General features: G+C 39.8%; 1 protein-coding gene across 2 annotated transcripts in view; it reads right to left on the bottom strand.

Moving 5' to 3' along the window:
* Positions 1–23,733, bottom strand: part of LOC122556603 (F-box/LRR-repeat protein 3-like) — a 45,443-nt gene that overhangs the window by 4,648 nt on the left and 17,062 nt on the right. For both annotated transcript variants that reach the window (XM_043703486.2, XM_043703487.2), the window contains 3 exons: positions 14,806–15,175; positions 6,767–6,889; positions 6,489–6,660 (listed from right to left, as the gene is read on the bottom strand). In XM_043703486.2, the coding sequence (XP_043559421.1) occupies positions 6,489–6,660; positions 6,767–6,889; positions 14,806–15,174 (664 nt within the window). In that variant the 5' untranslated portion in view covers position 15,175. The remainder of the gene's footprint in view (positions 1–6,488; positions 6,661–6,766; positions 6,890–14,805; positions 15,176–23,733) is intronic.

Genomic DNA, 23,733 nt, shown 5'->3' with positions numbered 1-23,733 from the left:
GTCTGATCACATTTAATGCAGATGGTCTTAACGGCATCAGCAAAATACATAAACTTAGCAAATTCCTCTATCAAATTCAGGCATGAACAACACACTTCATTTTTTTAAAAGGAGCATTTCACTACCAGTTCAAAGACTCACCATCACATCCTATATAGCTCAAAAAGTATTTTTTTTAAATTACCAAAACAGACAGCAAAGATAAAAATAATTCCTTTCCTGATCCCAACTGCCACTAGCATTCCCAAATCCAAACTACCAAAGGCTCCTCTTGAGATTAGATTGCCTTCAGCATGGAAGCAGGCCACTCAGCCCAACAAGTCCACATAGACCCTCCGAAGAGTAACCCACCCAAACCCATTCCCCTACGTTTACCCCTGACTAAGCACCTAACACAATGCGTGATTTAGCATGGCCAATTCACCTAAACTGCACATCTTTGGACTGTAGGAAGGAACCAGAGCACCTGGAGAATATGCAAACATGGGGAGAATGTGCAAACTCCGCACAGACTGTTGTCTGAGGCTGGAATCGAACCAGAGTCCCTGGTGCTGTGAGCCAACAGTGCTAACCACTGAGGCACTGCTCTATTTCCTCTACTGCTCAAATTTTCCAGGGCTACTTTTCCATTCTCACTAAATAACTAGCCATCACTGAATAACAATGACTTAGAGTCATAGAGGTGACCAGCATGGAAACAGATCCTTCGGTCCAACCCGTCCATGCTGATCAGATATCCCAATTTAGTCCCACCTGCCAGCACCTGGCCCATTTCCCTCCAAACCCTTCCTATGCAAATACCCATCCAAATGCCTTTTAAATGTTGCAATTGTACTAGCCTCCACCACTTCCTCTGGCAGCTCATTCCATACACGTACCACCCTCTGCATGAAAATTTGCCCCTTAGGTCTCCTTTATATCTTTCCCCTCTCACCTGAAACCTATGCCCTCTAGTTCTGGATTCCCCACCCCAGGGAAAAGACTTTGTCTATTTACCTGATCCATGTCCCGCATAATTTTGTAAACCTCTATAAGGTCACCCCTCAACCTCCAATGCTCCAGGAAAAACAGCCCCAGCCTGTTCAGCCTCTCCCTATAGCTCAAGTCTTCCAACCCTGGCAACATCCTTGTAAATCTTTTCTGAACCCTTTCATGTTTCACAACATCATTCCGATAGGAAGGAAACCAGAATTGCACACAATATTCCAACAATGGTCTAACCAATGTCCTGTACAGCCGCAACAGAACCTCCCAACTCCTGTACTCAATATGCTTGACAAATAAAGGAAAGCATACCAAACGCCTTCTTCAGTATCCTATCTACCTGCGACTCGACTTTCAAGGAGCTGTGAACCTGCACTCCAAGGTGTCTGTTTAGCAACACTCCCTAGGACCTTACCATTAAGTGTATTCCGCATGTATTTGACATATGGGGCATTCAGATTCACTATGAAGCAGGATTAGATGAATACATCAATAATTATTTACCTTAGCGAGTTTTGAGAAGTTTTGTATCTCAGGTTGAGGTTCTGGATGTAGGTTTGCTCACTGAGCTGGAAGGTTCCTGAAATGAACCTTCCAGCTCAGCTAGCAAACCTATATCCATAATTATTTACCCTCTATTAAAAGTAAAACCAGAACACAGGAGGAATTAATTTCTTTGCTACTAACACACATCTACACACAAAAAGCGATCATCTAAACTCAAGTTCTACACACTGGTGGAAGTCATAGCTAATGTGTTTCATCAGAGAAGTTGTGCGCCATTGGAGACCATTCAGCTCATTGTGTCTGCATCAGCTCTTCAAATGAGTATCATTACCTACTGTCAATTTCTTGCTTTTTCTTGATACCCTTACATCCAAATAATTATTCAAATGCACGCTTGAATGCTTCAACTGAACCTCTATCACTGTTTCAAGCACTGCATTCCATACTCAATACTCACCATGTGAAAAGAAGCTTTTCCTTGTATCCTTTTGCAAATCACTTCAAATCAGTACCCTCTGTTCCTTGATTCTTTTTAAAAGAGTGGAAACATTTTCTCCCTAACTACTCTATTGCTTATGATTTTAGATAAATTGAAGTCCAGGATTGGAGGTCTAGCATAAAGCAAAGAGTGATATCACAGAAAAACCACACTGGGGACACACTTATTGGGAATTGGATTCTCGGAGTTGAGCCTGTGAGGGTGGAGTTTGCACTGAGTGGTCCATGATAAAAAAAGAATAAAACTTCATTGTGAACAGGGAGAAGACTCAGTAATGTCACAGTGAAGCAAAGTGATTGGCTGCTGAGGAACCAGTTTTAAGGATTGAGAGTGTCGTACTGGGAGGAAGACAGTGTGAAGACCTTATACTTGTGGCATGTAATTTGTTAGAGAGCGTGAGAGCAAACTCTGATTTGGTGAGAGTTGGTAAGGTTGAGTAATTTTTTTTCTACTTTATTAACTGTAGTTGGCAAGGTTCACAATGGCAAAAGAACACGGCACTGTGAAACGCTCCTCCTGCAGTATGCAGGAAATCAAGGACATTTTCAGAGTCCAAGGTGACCACGAAGGGCTGGAGCTGTGGATGAACTCACCATGGAGCATCCCGGATGTTGAGAATGCCGCGGATAGCATGTTTAGTAAGCAGGTCATACCACAAGTAACAGCTACATGGGTGACCACCAGGAAGACGAATAGGCATGGGCTGACAGTGCAGGAATCCTTTGTGACCATCCCCTTAAACACATATAAACATATATGGGAGATGGCCTCTCGGAGAAACAGCAGCTAGGTATGTAGCACCAGATTGGCTCTGCTGCAGAGCAGGGGAGGCAAAAGACTGGAGGGCTTTAGTAGGAAGAGGCTCGATTGTAAGAAGTGATAGGCAGTTATGTGGCTGCAAACAGGACTACTGAATGGTATGTTTACTCCCTGGTGCCAGGGTCAGGGATGACTCAAAGTAGCTGCAGGTCATTCCAATGTGGAAGAGTGAACAGCCTACAGTTGTGGGTACATGTCAGTAAGGACGCCATCAGTAAAAGTGAAAACAAAAAAAGGTCCTGCAACAGGAATTGAGACACTTAGGTAGTAAATTAAAGAGGTGAACTACTAAGATTGCAATCTCCGCATTACTGTCAGTGCCACGTGCTACTGAGTATAGAAATAGCAAGATAGGTCAGTTGAACACATTGTTAAAGCAATGTTGTAGGAGGAAGGGCTTTTGATTTTTGCATCATTGGGACAGTTTCTAGAGTAGGTGGAACCTGCACAAATTGGACAGGTAGCATCTGAACCAACGTAGGTCCAACACCCTTGGTGGAAGGTTTGCTCATGCAAATTTAACTAACCTGACAGAGGGATGGGACAGATAACAGATGTTAAGTCAGAAGCAAGGTTAGTCAGATATGGAAGGAATACTATTACAAGGATAGTCTAGCTGGGGGAGAAGATATGGGCAAGATAAGGCACATAGGAGGCTCCAAAAACTAAATTATATCTATTCTGATGCAAGGAGACTGACTGGTAAGGCAGATGAACATGGAAATAAAATAGAGGTGATCACTTTGCTCGGATTATACTACAAGCATCCCAAGAGTCAAAAGGGAGTCAGAAGAGTAGATATACAGGAAAATTACAAAGAGGTGAGAGAGGAATAGGGTTTTAGTTGTAGATGAATCTAAATTTAACTGGAATTACCTTAGTGTGACAGAATTGAATTTTTCAAGCACATCCAGGGGAGCTCTGTGGCAGTACAGAGATGGTCCTACTACAGATGGGTTAGTGCTAGACGTAATCAGAGAGTATCGGCTTGCATTTTAGGGATAGGGGCCATAACTCTGCAAGTTTCAAAGTCATTATGGAAAGGGATAAACTTAGTGCAGAAGTTAAGTGTCTAAATTGGGTAAAAGTCAATCTCAATATCGTCAGACAGAATCTGGCAAACATGGAGCAGGAGCAGCTACTTGCAGTAAGTCTATATTTAGAAATTGGCAGTGTTTTACAAATGGTATAGTGATAACCTGAGAGCTCAGGGCCAGCATGCTCCTCTAAAGAGTGAAGGCAGCAAGTCCAGGAAATGCTGGATGTCCATGGATATTGAGAGTTTGATGAAGGAAAAAAAAGGATGCATATGTTAAGTACAGAACATTAAAAACAGGGGAAGCCCTTCATGAGAATACAGATTGTAGGGGCCTGCTTAAGAAATACATTTCGGAGGGCAAAGAGGGAACACAAAATACCTCTGGCAGATAGGATTGAGGAAAATCCCAAGGTATTTTCTGACTATATGATGAGCAGGTGGATTACCAGGAAGAGGGGTCTAATAGAGACCAAAGGGGCATTCTGAGTGTGAAGCAAGAGGATGTGGGTGAGGTCTTAAATGAATATTTTGCATTCACAAGGGATTAAGGATGTTGTAGCTAGAGATTTCAGCTGTGATGGTGAGGTTCCAAAGCATGTTAAAGTTAATGAGGAGGAGGTATTAGATGTTCCAATAGACATAAAAAGGTACATAAATACTCAGGGTCTGATACATCATATCCCATGCTGCCATGGGAGTCATAAAAGGAGATTGCTGGGGCTCTGGTGGAGATATTTAATACTTCGCTGACCACAGGCGAAGTGCCAGATAGTTAATGTTGCTCTTTTATTCAAGAAGGGCAGCAGGGTCAGGCCATGTAATTACAGACCAGTTAGTCTGACTTCAGTGGTAGAGAAATCATTGGAAAAAAAATTGAGGGACAGGATTAATCAATAATTGGAACAGGATAGTCAGCACAGATTTGTTCCAGGAAGATCTGTCTGACTAATTGAGTTTTTCCAAAAGATGACAGTCAATGTGGTTTACACAAATGTCAGTAAGGCTTTTGACAAGGTAGCTGTGGAAGCCTGGTCCAAAAAAGTAAAAGTCCATGGAACTCAAGACAAACTGACAAAGTGGATCCAAAATTACCATACAAATTGGAAACAAAGGATAATTGTGAAGAGTTTCTTTGTGATCAGAAGCCTGTGACCAGTAGTTTACCACAAGGATCAGCAATGAAATCCTTCTTGTTAGTTATGAACATTATCAACTTGGATGTGAATGTACAAAGTATAATTTCTAAGTTTGCAAATGACACAAAAATTGGTGGCATTGTTGATAGAAAGGAGGATGGTCTCAGACTACAGTCTGACATGGATCTGATATTGGGGAGAGCAATGGCTGAAGGATGAGTGTAAGGTGATGCATTTTGGGAGGTCTAATAAGGGAAGGACATACACATTAAATGGTACTTTCCTTGGGAGTACTAAGGAACAATAGGACCTCGCTGTAAAAGTTCACAGATCACTGAAGGTATCAGCACAGGTAGATAGGGTGGTGAAGATGACATATGGGATGCTAGCCTTCACTAGCTGATGCATAGAATATAGAAACAAGGACGTCTTGTTGCAATTTTATAAAGCATTGATTAGGCCACCGATGGAATACCGTGTGCAGATCCAGTCGCCACACTATTGGAAGGATGAGAGGAGATTGCAGAGGAGATTCACCAGGATGTTGTCTGGGATGGCAACAAGTCTTAGTTAAGAGGGAAGAACAGAAAGGCTGGGCTTCTTTTCCTGAAGCAGAGGAGGCTCAAGGAGGATCTGATTGAGCTGTGCAAAATGATGAGAGACATGAATCAGGTAGATTGTAAGAGTATTTGCCCCATGGCAGACATGTGTAAGACCAGAAGTTTAAGGTGAAGAGTAAATAGTTCAGAAGAAATCAGAGGAAAAACTTTTTCACACTCTAGATGGTAGAAATATGGAACATGCTGCCTGAAAGGGGAGTTCCTCTTGAAAGGTTTAAGTAGTATCTGGACAAGCACTTAAAATGCTATGACATAGTAGGCTATTAGCCAAGTGCAGGTAAATAAGATTAGTATAGTTTGGTATTGTTGGTCAGCACAGACAATAGGCTGAATGGCCTGCTTCTTCTTTGCATTATTCTATGACTCGTTAGGATCATCTTTGTTGAACTACAAAAGATGCACTGCAAATGAAAATCTCCCTTTTCTTAGAAGAACTGTACAGAATTTACTAAGGCAGTCTAAAAATCAAAATCACTTGATAAAAATAAATATTTGTGTTCATTCACAAAATTTCAAATTACACTTTTGTAGATTGTCTGAACAACTCAAACAGCTGTAGAGTGCAATCAATAATTTAAGACATGAAACATTCTTGCTACCCTAGAGTTGTAGAATCATTTGAATAAACTGCAAATGTAACAAAAGGTTTAGAATGATTTACTATGTTCAGAGTATTGGCCCTTCCAAATATTCATTGAAAATTAAGTGACCTGATATAATAAGGTTCCACAAAAGTAGAGTTGGCAGAAAATCCATACAATCATCTATACTGACTTCCAATATTAATAGACTGTTGTAAATATATATTAGTCTCATAATTTCTGTACTCTTATTAGGAGTTATTGCTAAACTGGATCTTAAATTATGGGCAAATTTGAATTTACCTGCAGGTGAGACATGAGGACAACTACTCATTTTCAACAACTTCAAAGTGTCACTGTTATTTGCCACCAACACCTTAAGAGATGGGTCATCCACTGGAGTATCATCAATCTTGATCGATGACAGTGATTTTGAGTTCACAAACACCACAGTCAGGGCTGACACAAAACGAGACTGTAAATACAAAACAAAAGTGGTTTAATTTCAGTTGTTAACGCATTTTTTTTTATTTGTCCACAACAGCTGAGCTAGATCTGGAAAAATAAAATTTAAAACCTACCTTTGACAAATTCATGAAACTAGGTCTTGCTGTGGAGATCAGCCCCAAGGTCTTTATGGAACAGTTGACCAATTGTGAAAGAATATCACAAGCTGCTTCTGCAGACTCAGTACTACTGTCAACCTGAAAAAATAAGAAAGCAGATTTAAAATACAAAAACTGGACTTAACATTGCTATGAACTCCATAATTTAGAGTACAGCCAGATATATGTTGCAAAAAATCATTAAAAGAGAGTGACAAAAATGTTGAAAAAATACCAATTGGACAGTACTCAAGATTTTGCTAGCATTGGCTGTTAGATTAACTGCATGCACTGACTGACTTAATAGTGCCTTGACCTTACATAATTAACAATGAAAGCATAATTAAAATATTGAGGCAAGCAGATTGTGGTTACTTTCGCACTTTATACAGTTTGTCTGAAGAAACAACATATTGCTTAACAGACTCTTAAGACACAACTGTTTTTATGTAGCTCAAAGTTATCTATCACATAGATGTACTGACTGTAAACATGCATCAGCTGATCGGAATTGTTCAGAAAACTCGGAATTTCAATCCTGCCCTACAATGACAACTCTAACAACTTGCACTTATATTGCACCAAACTGCAGCAAGTGTGCCCCATGGCACATCATATTAGCAAAGAATTTTAATAATTCATTACAAGAAATATTAGCATAGGTTATAAAAAGTTTGATTAAAGAGATAGGTTTTAAAGAGATTTTGAGAGGCAATTCTAGTAACTATGGCCTACACACTGAAAGATACAGCTGTCAATGATGAAATTATTAACGTTTTGTTTTTCTTTATTTATGAGCATCAATGGATGTCCCAGTATTTATTGCCCATCTCTAATTAGTCTTGAGAAAGTTGAAGTGAGCTAGTTTCTTGAACCACGGCAGTCCATTTGGCAAATGTGCACCCACATTGCTGTTCAGGAATTTGATCTAGCCTGACTGAATGTACAGTAACATTTTCCAAGGCAAGATGGTGAGCGGCTTGGAGGTGATCTTGAAGATAGTGCTGTTCCTGTGTATCTGCTGTCACTGTCTTTCTAGGTAGTAGTAGTCATGGGTTTGGAAGGTGTTCTCCAAGGGATCTTGGTGAACTTTTGCAGTGTATCTTGCAAAGAGTTTACATTATTGCTACTGAGTGTCTGTAGTGGAGGGAGTGAATGTTTGTGGACGTGGTGCCAATCAAATGGGCTACTTTGTCCTTACTAGAGTTGAGTAATGTATTCATTTCCCCAATCGCCACACAATTGGAAGGAAGTGGGGGCTTTGGAGAAGGAGCAAAAGAGGTTTACCAGGTTGCTGAATGGATTGAAGTATATTAGCCATAAGAGGAGGTTGGACGAACTTGGATTATTTTCACTAGAACATTGGAGGCTGAGGGGTGACCTGAAAGAAGTACATAAAATCAAGAAGCACGGATAGGGTGCATAGTCTTTTTCCCAGGGTAGAAATATCAAATACTATTTGAAATAGATTTAAGGCGAAAGAGGGAGAGTTTGAAGCAGATCAGTGCTGTAAGTTTTTTTTTTACACAGAGGATGTTTGGTACCTTGACAACATTTCTAGGGGAGGTGATAGAAGCAGATATAAAGAGAGTGTTTAAGTGGCATTTAGATAGACACATGAACAGGCCAAGATCAGAGGGAAATGGACCAGGTGTTCCCCTCAAAATTGTACCATTGAGACTGTACTGCTTTCCATGTTTCTTCAACGAAATGTATTACTTCACAATTCTCTGTATTGAATTTCATTTGCTAGATAGCTACCCATTTAGCCAAATTGTCAACATCCCTCTGAAATCACGCAGCATCATCCTCAATTCACTGTTCTCCCTAGCTTAGTATCACATATGCAAATTTAGAGATGTTACAACACTCATCTCCAAATCATTTGTATAAATCAGAAAAAGGGTCCCAACACCAATCTTGGGGGAACACTATTTTCAAATTGTCTCCAATCTGAGAATTGCTTATTTATACCTACCCTCGGTTTCTGATCCTTTAGCCAACTTCTAAATCATGCTGCTAAGGACCCATCAGTCACAAACATTTTAACTTGCTAACAAACCTGCCATGTGGCACAGTATCAAATGCTTTCTGACAGCCCAAATATACAACATCCACAGCACTACACTCATCTACTGCCTGTGTCAATTTGTCAAAGAACTATTAAATCGGTCAGACGTGACCTGCCCTTGACAAAGCCATGTTGACGGTCGCACAAATTATTTTTATTTAAAATCGGTGTTTACCTTATCCTGTATGATGGTCTCCATCAGTTTTCCCACTACTGATATCAAGCTAACAGGTCTGTAGTTTCCTGGGTTATACTTTGTCCCTTTCTTAAATAATGGTGTCACATTTGCAATCCACCACTCCCCAGGACTACTCCTATGCTCAGAGAGGCCTGGAAAATTTCTGTTAACAACTCAGATTTGCTCCCTCACCAATCTAGAATGCATCCGTTTTTGGCCTTTTGACTTTTCTATCTAGAGTACTGCCAGCCCTTTTAAGCACCTTTTTATAAAAACTATCACTACACTGTTCAGTTGCTCAACACCTATTTTCTCAAATAGGCCATTGTCACAATCTTCTGATTTGGTAAAGATAGAAGCAAAATATTCAGATAGTGCCTCTGCCATTTCCTTTGCTTCAGTGAGCTGCTTTCCCTGGTTGTTCCTTATGGGCCCCACTCTATTCTTCACTAATCTTTTACTATTAATAAAATTTTTTGCAATTTGTTTTAGTGCATCCATTCCTCACATTTCCCCATAGCCTTCCTTATTTCAGCTTTAGCCCCTCTTCTGCATCTGAGATACTCTTCCTAATTTCTGCTGTTGTTATTCCGGTGTGCATCATATGCATCCTTTTACTTCCTTTTTTTTCTTATCAAGATCCTGCCCTCGTTACCCCAACTTCTGCCCTCTCCCCTTCCCCTCTTTCCAAAACAATGAAAGGGCTCTCCCTCTACTCTCCACGGCACCAATGCCCACATTCAAAGGATCATACACTATCATTTCCAGCAGGATACCATGACTAAACACACCAACACACCTCCTCCTCCCCTCCATAACACCTTGGGCTACTCTTCATTATTCCTAACACTTCCTCACCACCCTCAGCAACCACATCCAGACCCCCTAACCACCTTCTCATGCAACTATAGAAAGTCTGAGACTTGACCTTTCACCTCCTTCCACCTCAATGCCCAAGGCTTCAAATTCACCTTTCAGGTGAAGCAGTGTTTTACTTGTGCTTCTTTCGAAGTATGATGTGGAGGTGCTGGTAACATACTGACGTGGACAAAGTCAGAAGTCACATGACACCAGGTTATAGTCCAACAGCTTTATTTGAAATCACAAGCCTTCGAAGCACTGCTCCTTCACCAGGTCCCACTTCACCGGAGCTTGTGATTTCAAATGAACATGTTGGACTATAACTAGATGTCATGTGACTTCTGACTCTTTCAAACTAGTTTATCTCATTTGCTGCTCACAATGCAGTCTCAGTTACATTGATGACACAAAACACAGACTGAGTGATGAGTCACCCCATGCTTGCTGTTTCCATGACCCATGTTGATACGTCCATCCTAGGTTCGATGAGTATTGCAATAAACCTCAATGCAAGCTGAAGGAACCACACCCCATTTACTGGTTAGGCATTTAACAGCCTTCAGGAATCAACTTTGAGTTCCACAACTTCACAGCATGACCTCTGTCCACTATTTTGATCACAAACCCATCCCTGTCGTGTCCTATGTTTTGTCACTTTGCTTCCAGTGCACTAGACCCATTTTCTCATTTTCACTCCTATCATTTACACCTATTTTAAAATTTCTAATGTTCCTTTGCCAACATTCACATTCCCTTCATCTTCTATTTTGGGCACTTCACTCAAATGTTCCACTTCTTCATTACCCCAATGTCAACAGCATAAAATCAGCATTTTCCACCCCTTTCAGTTCTGAGAAAGTCAGAGTCATTAGGATGTACAGCACAGAAACAGACCCATTGGTCCAACTCATCCATACTGACCAGATATCCTAAATTAATCTGGTTTCATTTGCCAGCACATATCCCTCTTAACCTTTCCTATTCATATACCCATCCAGATGCTTTTCAAAATGTTGCAATTGTACCAGCGTCCACCATTCAGTAAACTCCTGAATCCCTTATAAACCTCTAAGGATTCCAGAGATCCCAGCTGCCTGTACCTGAGCCATACCTCCTTTTTTCTGGTCAAAGTCACAATATCTCTCGTCATCCAGGATTCCCTGGTCCTGTCAACCTTGCCTTTCACTCCCACCGGAACACATACACCTTGAACTCCAGCTATCTCACTTTTAAAGGACTCCCACTTGCCGGAGGTCCCCTTGCCTGCAAACAAACCACTCCAACCTACACCCTGCAAGGTCCTGTCTAATTCCATCAAAATTCGCCTTGCCCCAGTTTAGAACTTGAACCTGCGGACCAGTTTTGTCTCTTTCTATAATTTTAAAATAGTTAACAGAACTATGGTCACTGGTCCCCAACTGTCCCGCCCTATTTCCCAAGAATAGACCGAGTTTTGCCCACACTCGAGTAGGACCCTCTATATACTGCTTGAAGAAAATTGCCTTAACGTACTTAACAAATTCCACCCCATCTAAGCCCTTACTGTTATGGCAGTCCCAGTATATGTTAGGAAAATTAAAATCCCTGACTATGACAATCCAATTGCTCCTCCAAGACTTCCCAAGTCTCCCAGTGTATTTGCTCCTCTAATTCCAGTTGACTATTTGGGGGCCGTTAGTATAACCCCAATAACACTACCATCCCCTTATTTCTTAGCTCCATCCACAAAGCCTTGCTGGATGATTCTTCAGTTATTTCATCTCGGATTACGACTCTGATACTCGCCTTAAATCAAAAATGCAACACCCCCCTCCCCTCTTTCCATCACCTCTGAAATCTGGGAAATTTTCCATTGTTATTAGGTTGATGCTGGTGTTGTAGCTGTTATGGAACAGTAACTTCACTAACATCTTCAGTACTATTTCCAAAATTTGGCAGGCCTGATAGCCTTTCCAATATTCAGTGCCTCCAGCTGTTTCTTGATATCACGTGGTGTGAATCCAACTACGTAAAGGCTGGAATTGCGATGCGAGAGACCTCTGGATGAGGCAGAGAATGATCCTCCTATTGGCACTTCTGGCTGAATACTGTTGGAAATGCTTCAACCTTCTCATTTGCACAGATGTGTTGGGCTTGCCCAACACTGTAGGTAGGATGTGTGCAGGGCTCCCCACTCCAGTGAGCTGATTAATTGTTTACTAGCATTCATGACTGGATGTACCAGACTGCAGAACTTAGGTCTGCAACATTGGATATAGAATTGCTTAGCCCTGTCATCACTTACTGCTTATGCCGTTTGGCATACAAATAATCGTGCATTGAAACTTCACCAGGTTGACATCTCATTCAAGACTGCTGACACCATCCAAGTCAAAACAGCTCTGTTGGTAAGTATTCCATCCAGGATCTCAAACATGGGCTCCCTTAATTGCTAACATCACATGGCTGCAGTACACACTAGTAATTTGTCAAGGCTTCTGAAACACCTTCTGAATCTTCAACCTCAGTCACTAAGAAGAATATGGTGTTCAGTTCCAGTAGAGATGAAGCAAAGAAAGGCTGTACTTATTAGCTGATTGTATATGGTTTATTAACAGGGCAAAGACAGAAGATTTTGGGTGAAAGGATGCGGAAACTTTATATGGCAAGTAGCAATGATCTGGATCTCACTACCCTTACAGTTGGTGAAAATGCAGACAGACAATAAATTTCAAGAGGAATCTGGATAGGCTCAGATAGAAATAAATCTAAAAGACTATAGTTAGAGTGGGGGAAAATAAGAGTGACTGGATTGCTCTACAATTTGATGCAATGGACTAAATAGATGCTTTATGCTATTAACACTGATTGCAAGATTCAAAACAACCCCACAACTTGCAAGCACCCAAGTCATGCAAAACTCTCTGATTTAGAACCACCTAATTATTTGGTAATTATGAAAGAACAAAAATCATGGAACTGCTACTCAACAGAGCAATGAAGGTACCAACTATAGATACATTATAGACTCATGTAAAAATTGACCCCTTACTTTTGGCCAAAAAAATCTTGTTTTTTTCCATATATCTCATGTAAAAGTCGACTAGACTATAATCGCATTATTAACCTTTACAAAGGAAACTGCATGTTCCCATTAACCCACTTAAACAAAATTCTCATTAATTCATACCAGTAACTCTACTCATTGCTCTTTGTTTACTATGTTGTGTCTCTATTCATTCATAACTCTATATAGCCCACTTGGTTTACTACAGCACGTTTTGATTCATTCAGGTACTAAGTCTAACGGCACTTATTGCACTTTGTTCACTAAATATCCAAAAGTTAATATGATTAAAAAGTTAGTCATTTTAGTTGTGCCATTATATCTGAATAAAAGTGAGATATATCAGCTACATCTTTAATTCTTTGACAAATTTTTTATTGTTGCTGAGGTTCATTACATGCGAGAGTAAATGGGAGAGAAATGGAGGAATTTGGCAGTAAAGTTCAAGATGCTTACACATTCAGAATTTAACAAATGTTTCATTTTAAGTGTGCTATTATACCAGGCCTTGACGACGATGAACAGTGTGATTTTACAGGATTTCAATGAATCTCTGACATGTTAAATTTTCGTACCAGTATAAATGAAATTTATTACCGGTAATTCATACTGGTTTCTCTTGCTTTTATCCAGTAATTACCTTTACTGTAATTCATTGTGATTTTCTTCTTTATCTGGGATTAGTTGAGCAAATAAATCGACTTCTGCTAATCATGTGTTATTTTGAATTGTAGTATGAATTTCAGCCCCTCAAAAACTAGTGCCCATGTAATAGTCGACCCTATAAATTGAATCTTTAAAAATAACCTAAAAAATTTGACTTTTATACGAGTATATATGGTAGATGGCATCAATTCAAGAAGGCAACTCATGACCACACATTCATAACTAAAGCCAGTAATGCACTCTATTACTTTCCTAAATTGAACATTCTGCAACAACTCAACAGTATTCACATCTGTTCCATAAGACGGTTTTTGTTTGGCATGCCTTTTTTTTTAAAATGTAGGAAACCAGATATATTATTTCTAATTGAAAACATGATCATTATTGCCCATTTTGATGTTTAAATAAGTAAACTCCAAGTCTCAAAGTTCCTCTGCTGTTATTAAAATGTTACTGTTTCATAAATATCTTTCCTAATAAATCTTATTCAAATGCCTCATCTCTCATTTGTCTCCATTTTATTTTATGTGATACTTGTCTTTCCAATCTACTAATCTATGGCCACTTACACTCAATCTTTGTTCTGTTATTGCAGCTCAAGCAATAAAATCTACAGCTTTTAAAATTGAAGAGATGTTAGTGGACAAAAGTATAGAAAAGTAAATTATTGAGCTATCATCTATGATGGGAATCTACACAAGGGCATACTATTAAAACAGAGTCTATAGAAAGGTTGTGGAAATATGGCACCTTCTCCTCATCTGCAAAGGATCAATTGAAAATTACTTTCATTCCTGAATTGTGTAAACACAGTAAATGTTCAGATGCGCATCACTGGAAATCTGTACATTTGTAGATAACTCCATTTATAACTTTAGTTTCTATTGCATACTACAGACCCAATTATTACAAAATTAAGAACTCTTGCTTTTACCCGGTAATATTCTTACATCCTTTTGTCTCAGCTAATTAATTTATTAACACACAAATAATTATTTAATCTTTTAGTTTCTTTTCCCAATAGATTTTTTAAAATCAGTTCCTCCTTTAAAGAACTATGTATCTATATTTTTCTTCATTCGTACTTTAGGAGGAGATTTGCAGCTCTTACTGTGGCAACCTGCGAAGTTGCCCAATTTTGAAATTTCTTGCTTTTTTTTTAAAGTATTGTAGAGCCAGAAACTTTATTTTACCTTAAAACTGACATACTGCAAATGATCTGCATGTTTTTTTATTATCTGTTGGATCAGATCTGGGTGAGTTGACTTCAGATAGGATGTGGCTGGCTGGCTCAGTTCAAACTCAAATCGTCTCCACAGCTCAGGCATGTGAAAGACTTCATTCCATGTTCTACAGACTGATGATGCGTAAGCCCGATCCACCAATGGTAGGTACTGAAAGATGTGCAGAATCACATCATAGTGCAGATTTCCCCAATCTACATGACGTGCACTCAAAGTCTCACTGCCTGGAGTCAAGCTGGTCTTTCGTCTTTTTTTCCCTTTATCGACATCTGGAGGCAGCTGTGTCTCAACTTTTTCATTTACTCTATTTTGCTTCATTCTGAAAAATAGAGTGAACAAAAGCTAATATTATTTATCTTGATGAATGAAAGTTGCTCCTATTCAACTCTGATTAGTAAATATTGGGTACAGATGATTAGCTTTGAGCCTAGCTGTGTATTTAAACAAAATCAAACCAGTCTACAGAATTATGTAGTTTCATAAGATAACGATGGGATGTGACATCAAATTTACCCATCAGCAAAACTATTGGTTGAAAGGTAGCAAAGAATATTTTGTGTCTTGTCTCCTATCAGGTATTAAATAAAAATAGATTTGATTTTACTTAGAAAATTAATAAGTGGATTTAATTATTGCCAATACCACAAGGAGCTAAAATCACAATAAACAACTAAGTCAGTGGTTAATAAATGCATTATCTTGAATGACAGTTTGCTCCTTCACAGACAATATTGGATCAACAAACGATGTGAAGATTAAAAACAACATTTTAAATAGTTGAAAAAGTACAAATTTTCATGAACCTTATTTGGCTCACATTGATATTTTGAATTAATATTGCAATTAAAGAGGCTAAGATCAAGTTTAGCACACTACAACCAAAACTGTGGGTTGAATAGAAAATAAAAAGCAGAAACATGCATGTACAAGAAAAAAACACTTTGATAATGAAAACTTTATCTTTATATCTGCAGATAACATTTATTCAGCTACAGTAATGCCAGGAAATAATGCAATTACCAATTACTGTGCTGCCTGAACACACCAATTATTCTATTCTTGTAACTAATAAATGGTTCCACAGTTCCAAGGTTCAAACGTTTAAACCAAACATTGAAATAAGTGGCAACAATGTCAAATGGTAAATCCTGGAATATATTGAACATGGGATTTTCCTCCAACTCAGGTTAACATCTATCCTAGGAGATATTTATATTATTACTTTATCAAAGAGTATATCCAAGATGTGGAGAATGTGGTGCTGGAAAAGCACAGGCCAGGCAGCATCCATGGAGCAGGAGAATTGATGTTTCAGGCACAAGCCCTTCATCAGGAATCAGAGTCAACAACTCTGATGTCCAGCTTCTGCAGACCTCACTTTCTCCTGGTATATCCAAGATGTGCAAGTTTCCAGATGTGTAGCAATGTTCTCCATAGTAAAAATGATTTGCACAGAGTCAACATCTTATGTCCCAAAACATTGTACAGCCAGTCCAGTATTTTAATAAATGAAATGTGCTGCAGGCAATTCAGTAATATGGGAACAACAAAATTCTAGAAATGATAAAATGAACGAACAAATATGGTCCCAGTTCAAGGAGAAGCTCCACTGTCAACTTCTTCAAGCAAATAGAGATTGGAAATAAATACTATTTCTACCACACCTTTCACATTCCAGAAATAAAAAATTTTGAAACTTCAGCTTCTAGTTTCTTATTTCAGGTTGAAGTTTCAGCCTGGCTATCAACAAATTTTTCCTTGTCCTTCTTTTAGAAACTCATCCAAACATGTGAAATATAGTTTCACGTCTTATACAAAGACTTTAAACATATCATTGGTCTACATTTTATCATTCATCATTACTTCAGAGCAACTGACAGCCATTTCAAGAGTCCACACATAAGGCTGAACTTTACGTAACTTTACATATAACAGCAGTGTAATCGCAGAAGCTGTTCAGAGATGGGAAAACTCTTTTCCCCACCTATATCAAAGTGAACCAAAGGGTGAAAAGGAGTGCCACATGATTCCCGTACAGCAGCAGTAAGATGTCAATTAGGCTCATTAACAAGCTAATTGATACCCATTATCCCTAAGCCCACTGCAATTCAATGACGACTTCAGGGATCAAATGGAAGCCACATGGGTATCCTGCATCCTCAGAAGGCTGCCAGCAGACATGTTTGCTGACAGTTTATTACACAGACATCAATCAAGGGACCCAAAGTCAGGCACAAGAATGGCTGGTGAAAGCCATCCTTGCTTGCTCTACCCACCCTACGTTTACTTACATGGGTGGGGGAGGGGATTCATAAGTTCTACCAAGAACCTCAATTTCAGTGAAAACTCGATAAAGCTAAGTGCCTCACGACCACTTCATTGTATTGGACCCTACCTCAATGGAACTGCCACGCATTCCATATTGCTTCTCTGAGTAGCAGGAAAGACAGAACCTCAGCCATACACAAAATAACACAAATGTAAAAGCTGGTGTCCTCTCATTCTTAGAAGCTATTATGATTCCCTAGGATTTAAAACATGTCCTTTTATACTTTGTAAAAATCAAGAAGTCACACCTTGTTGGTGCAACTGGGTTCTTAGTGGCCTGAGAAGTTTATTATTGCTAATCACACTTCAATGTCCCTAAAATTATAATTTTATATTTGTGAAATGTCAAATTTCTCTACTATAAAACTTAAAACAAATATATATGTTAAAAATAAAAAATTTCTACTCGAGTTTGGCTTAATCCAATCAAATTTATTTTATTTTGCTATCAATAAATTTAAATTAGGATTACATTTGATCAGTGCTTTTAATTTTTTTGGTTTACTGTATGTGAATACTTCATCTTTTTATTTAGTCCTTGAATACAAGGGCAATATTCGTCACTCATCTCAAATTGTCCCTTCAACTGAGTGACTGATTAATTCGCAAGCACTTAAGAGTCAACCACATTGTTATGGATGTGGAGTTACATGTCGGCCAGACCAGGTAAGGACAACTGAATTTCTTCCCTAAAAGGACATTAGCGCACCGGATGGGGGTCATTAATATGTGACTGGCTAATTACTCTGCTTGGTTGGGCCCTATTGTGACACAGAAGTAGAGTCCCTACCACTGGAGTGAGAGGCCTGGGTTCAAAGTCCCATCTGCTCGGAATAGGTTGACTAGAAAAATAAGTCAAACTTTTAAAAATTACTCTGCTTGATGACCATTATTATTGGACACCTGCAGATCTCCTTGGCTTGGTACCAGGTTTTAACCAACATTAGGAAGGGGGGAAATCTACACCAGAGAGAAATTGCTAGATCTTTTGTAGCTAGTAGAGCATACTGCTTTGTTACTGCCCATGAAATCCAGCTTGTTATAAGTTTACAACTTAGTTTTAAGTAGTAAAAGCATTTTGCTGGACGCAAATCTATTAGAAATGATCACTGAAGTCTTTCGAATAATTCTTTAAAAAATGACAAGTATACAGCCAAAACTGTTCAATTAGCCTATTTGCTTATGGAATTCGGAATGTCATTCCCCCAACTCTAATTATCCTGTAATATATAGATAACAATCCCAGAAGACGAGAACTAACTTTCCAGCTATAATTTTGGGAATGAAAAAGCAACTGCACTTAAGCAATTTTAAGCAACATACAGGGCCCCTCATATCTGCAGAATCATTTTCCACGGTTTCAGTTAACCACGGCCTGAACATAATACAGGGAACATTCCAGAACCAGGGACTGGGGGCTGCCAGCAAGGTAAATCCCATTTAAATGAAAGGGTTAGCTCCTATCCGTGGTTTCAGGCTTCCGCGGTAAGTCTTGGAACATATCCCCTGCAGGTATGAGGGGACTACTGTAGTAAATTAGAGTGATCTAAACATAGTCTTTTTTGCCAATACAGTGAACACAAGTATACAAAATAGGGAACGTGATTATTCATATGTATATAATCATCTGCTGCAGAAAAATAATCATGAAATGAAGTCAGTGTCGTGATTGTAACAAGGTCAGCCAGCTGGATTTGATAGAAGGGGAGTTCCTGGATTGGAGCGGTTAGTCCAGTCCAATCAAGGAGTCCTGGGCTGACAGATGGAAAGGGAGAGTGTCAGAGATACTGACTGAGGAAGTATTATAGTAAAGGACTGTTCCTGTATAAATGAAGGAATGGTTTAATGATGTGATACCAGCCTCTATGGAGTTATTCCAGTGGTGACGAGAGTAAAGCATGATCCTGAAGAAATTCAGTAGTAACAGTCATCTTTGTTGAAAATTTGACTCATTTGACTGTGCTCTCAAGAACTGGACCCAATATGTGGAAAGGGAGTGTTATCTTTTCCGAGCAAATGACATTGTGACAGATGAAAAAGGAATAAGTCTCTTGAGCCTGTGGAGCTGCAGCTTTTTCCGTCATTAGGAGCCTAACTTTCTCTGAGGTATCAGATATGAGAACTTTTCATGAATTGACTAACACAAATAAGGAATATGACAACCCCAAGCCTCCACTAATACAAAGTGCTTATAGTTATCATTTAGAACACAGTCTGGGAGGCCAAGCAGTCAATGTGGATGCATTGAACCACCTCCCAGGTACACCATTAGCAGTATCCCCAGTGGTACAGTCTGTTATAATATTAAATTTTCTGGACATGCTCCCAGTCCAAACTGAAACAAACCAAAGGGACAAACCAAAGACAAACCAAAGAATTGAGACTTTGTTTGGACCAGACAGACCAGCTAACATAGAGGACAGCATATTGTTGTGAGGTGTATGACCGACTGTCCTGAGCAAAAGGTCACCGTCAAATACTACCAGGGCCATCCATGGGTCTCAGAAATGAAGATGTTGGCAAGACGTTATGTCTGGTGGCCACACATAGCTGTGTCGGTGGAACAATGCCAAGGGGGTCAACAAAAATAACTACTGCCACATCCAAGTAAACAGCCAGATAAACTTTGGACTTGGTTGTTAGTTGACCATGCAGGTCCTTTCATGGGTTCAATGTTCTTAGCCATTGTGACACCCATTCAAAGTGTTGGATGTGCATAGGGTCTGTTCAGCAAACACTGGGACAACCGTAGAAAAACCGAACACATCGTTAGCAATGTACTGAGTCCCCGAAGTATTGGCCACAGATAACCATCATTTACCTGCAGAGAATTTGATTATTTCTTTAAGTTAAATAGCATTTGACATATTTGGACAGCTTCAGATCACCCAAAAGCCAATGGCCTGATAGATACAGTTATCCAAACTATGAGAGCTGGATTGAGAAAACAGCCTACAGCCTTGCAAAATATCAAGCTGTCATGGTTCTTGTTCGATTATTGGACTACCCTACAGGGTAGCGCACTTTGATTCAGAGGATGAAGTGTAGTGTCAGAATCATAGAAATGGCCCCAAAGGGGTAAGATACATGGCCAATGCAAGGTCAGGAGTAGGTGCGACAGTCCAGAATAAGCATGTAGACCATACGTAAAGTGCAAATTCTCAAATAAGTGCAGGAATAAAATGGGACCTGCTACTCAGAACTATCAGGAATGCTGCCAGAACTCATGGATTCACTGTCTCAGTGAAATGTTATTGAACCCTCTGAATCAGGATATGACAGAATTAGCCACCTTGATGTCTTGGCACCAGGAGAACAGTGAAATTCTACCAAGGTGCTTCTGGTCTAAAGGTGAGCTCTCATCTGTTACATACTATCCATGTCATACACTGAATTGGAGGAATCTGACTCAGTGCTAAAACGCCCCAGAAGGCTTTCCAAGAAAAGAACTGGCCTATTTCTGCAGACTCAAAGCAGGAATACTTTAGTGACTGTAATAAACTCACCAGCTGGACCTCATGACAGCCCCAATCAGGGAGCCATGGCTCACATATAAAAAAAGGTTGAGTGTCAGAGATACCTCTGCTCTGGTGTCTGAATTTGTATGAGGCAGTAAGAGAGTCGAGGACTGTTCGTGTGTAAATTTAGCGGTGACTTGGTAATGGCATGCCAACCTCCATGGAGTTATTTCACTCAGTGCACTCGAGTCAGTTATGTCATTGGGATCAAAATGTGTTCAATTTGAAAATACCAATTTGTTTTCATATGCATGTGGAGGACTAATATGGGACAGAGGAGTAATCAAGTGCTGCAGTTAGAACATAGAACAATACAGCGCAGAACAGGCCCTTCGGCCCCCTATGTTGCACCAACCTGTGAACTATTCTCAGCTCGCCCCCCTACACTATCCCAAAATCATTCATGTGCTTATCTAAGAATTGTTTAAATCTCCCTAATGTTGAGTTGACTACATTAGCAGGTAGGGCATTCCACGCCCTTCCCACTCTCTGCGTAAAGAAGCTGCCTCTGACATCTGTCTTAAATCTATCACCCCTCAATTTGTAATTATGCCATCATCCTAGGAAAAGGACTTTCACTGTCTACCCTATCTAATCCTCTAAATGATCTTGTATGTCTCTATCAAATCCCGTCTTAGCCTTCTTCTTGCCAATGAGAACAGACCCAAGTCTCTCAGCCTTTCCTCATAAGACCTTTCCTCCAGACCAGGCAACATCCTGGTAAATCTCCTCTGCACCTTTTCCAATGCTTCCACATCCTTCCCTAAATATGGGGACCAGAACTGCACACAATATTCCAAGTGTGGCCACACCAGTGTTTTGTATAGTTGCAACATGATATTACAGCTCCAGAACTCAATCCCTCTACGAATGAAACCTAACACACCGTATGCCTTCTTACCTTGGTGGCAACTTTCAGGGATCTACGTACATGGACTCCAAGATCCCTCTGCACATTCACAGTACAAGAATCTTTCCATTGACCCAATACTCTGCCTTCCTGTTATTCTTCCCAAAGTGCATCACCTCACATTTAGCTGCATTGAACTCCATTTGCCACCTCTCAGCTCAATTCTGCAGTTTATCGAAGTCCCCCTGCAACCTGTAACATTCTTCCAAACTGTCCAAGACTCCACCACACCGACTTTAGTGTCATCTGCAAACTTACTAAACCATTCACCTATGTCTGCGTCAAAGACATTTATAAAAATGACAAACAACAGTGGTCCCAAAACAGATCCTTGTGGCACACCACTAGTAACCGGACTCTAGGCTGAATATTTTCCATCAACCACCACTCGCTGCCTTTTTTCAAAAAGCCAGTTTCTAATCCAAACTGCTAAGTCACCCTCAATTCTATGCCTCTGCATTTTCTCTAACAGTCTACCATGTGGAACCTTATCAAAGGCTTTACTGAAGTCCACCTATACCACGTCAACTGCCCTACCCTCATCTACATGCTTGGTCACCTTCTCAAAAAAAAAATTCATGAGGTTTGAGAGACACGACCTGCCCTTGACGAAACCACGTTGACTATCTGAAATCAAATCATTGCTTGCTAGATGATTACAAATCTTCTCTTATAATTGTTTCCAAAACTTTTCCTACAACAGAAGTAAGGCTCACTGGCCTATAAGTTCTTGAAGACCTTCACACTGTGTGCACGCTTGGTAGGTGATAAACGCAAAGACCACAACATAACGCGGAGCAACTTGTCTAATCCTCTCATTCTTCACTACCACATCATAAATGCCGTACTGGTTTGTTAGTAAACAAAATTCAAGATTTCTGTTTGCTCATAGAAGTGATTATTCATCTACAATGACAGTTTAAAATCTTTTAATACCTTAAGGCACTTCACTGGTATCTAAATAAGAAAAAAATAACTGACATCCAGCTACACTAGGAAAGATTAGGACAGTTGACAAAATTGGAGGTGTTTAAGGAAGGAATTCCAGTGCTTATGACTAAACTTGCTGAACATATAGCCAACAGCGGTGAAGTGATTAACTTTGTGGATACACCAAGGCTACAAATGGAGAAGCACAAAGGTTGATGGAGGTTACATGAGTAGGTAGGTTGAGGTCAGTGTTTTATTGGAGAAAGTGAGGACTGCAGATGCTGGAGATCAGAGCTGAAAAATGTGTTGCTGGAAAAGCGCAGCAGGTCAGGCAGCATCCAAGGAACAGGAGAATCGACGTTTCGGGCATAAGCCCCGAAGAAGGACTTATGCCCGAAATGTCGATTCTCCTGTTCCTTGGATGCTACCTGACCTGCTGCGCTTTTCCAGCAACACATTTTCAGGTCAGTTTTTTATTGACAATCAAACAGCTTAAATGATCATTTTTACCAATTACAGGTTTTTATTGACTTGTGTAAACTCAAATTCACAAGTTTCCAGTTATCTCTAGATTACTAATCCAATCCCTGAATTAATAGATGAGTAAATAGAACCACTTGACAACTTTCCCTCTAAGTATTTTTAATCACTGTTTAGACACGTTATGACACATCTTTGAATTGGTGGGAGTTAAACTCAGACTGGCTGGCTCAGAAGTAGAGACACTACAATTACTCCACAAGAACATAAACAAGTGAACTTCAGAACAACAAACACTATTTCCCAGTGTTAACTTTCTAATTTAAATTCACTATTGGGATTTGGACATCAACAGCATTTATTGCACATCCCCAGTAGCCCTTGAGAAGGTCAGGTGGTGGGTTGTCTTCTTCAACTGCAGTCCATCTGGTGCAGGTAGATGCATCACGCTATTAGCGAGAGTTCCAGCATTCTGAATCAGTGACAATGAAGGAACTGCGATTATATTTCTCCAAGTCAGGATGGTGAGGTGCTTGAAGGCAAATGTGGAAGTGATGTTCCCAAGTATCTGGTTCCCTTATCTTTCCAGATGATAGATTCCATGGGTTTGGAAGATGTTGTGGAAAGAGCCTGCGTGAATTTCTACATAGAATCTTTTAAATTGGTCCAGAGTGTTACTACTGAGAGTTGGTGGTGGAAGGAGTGAGTGTT

The sequence above is a fragment of the Chiloscyllium plagiosum genome, unplaced genomic scaffold (assembly GCF_037043375.1).
Source record: "Chiloscyllium plagiosum isolate Xiang-an unplaced genomic scaffold, Cpla_swu_hap1 HiC_scaffold_16, whole genome shotgun sequence".
Taxonomy (NCBI): Eukaryota; Metazoa; Chordata; class Chondrichthyes; order Orectolobiformes; family Hemiscylliidae; genus Chiloscyllium; species Chiloscyllium plagiosum.
Note: the sequence above shows the minus strand (reverse complement) of the source record. Positions and strands in the feature narration are given on the sequence as shown.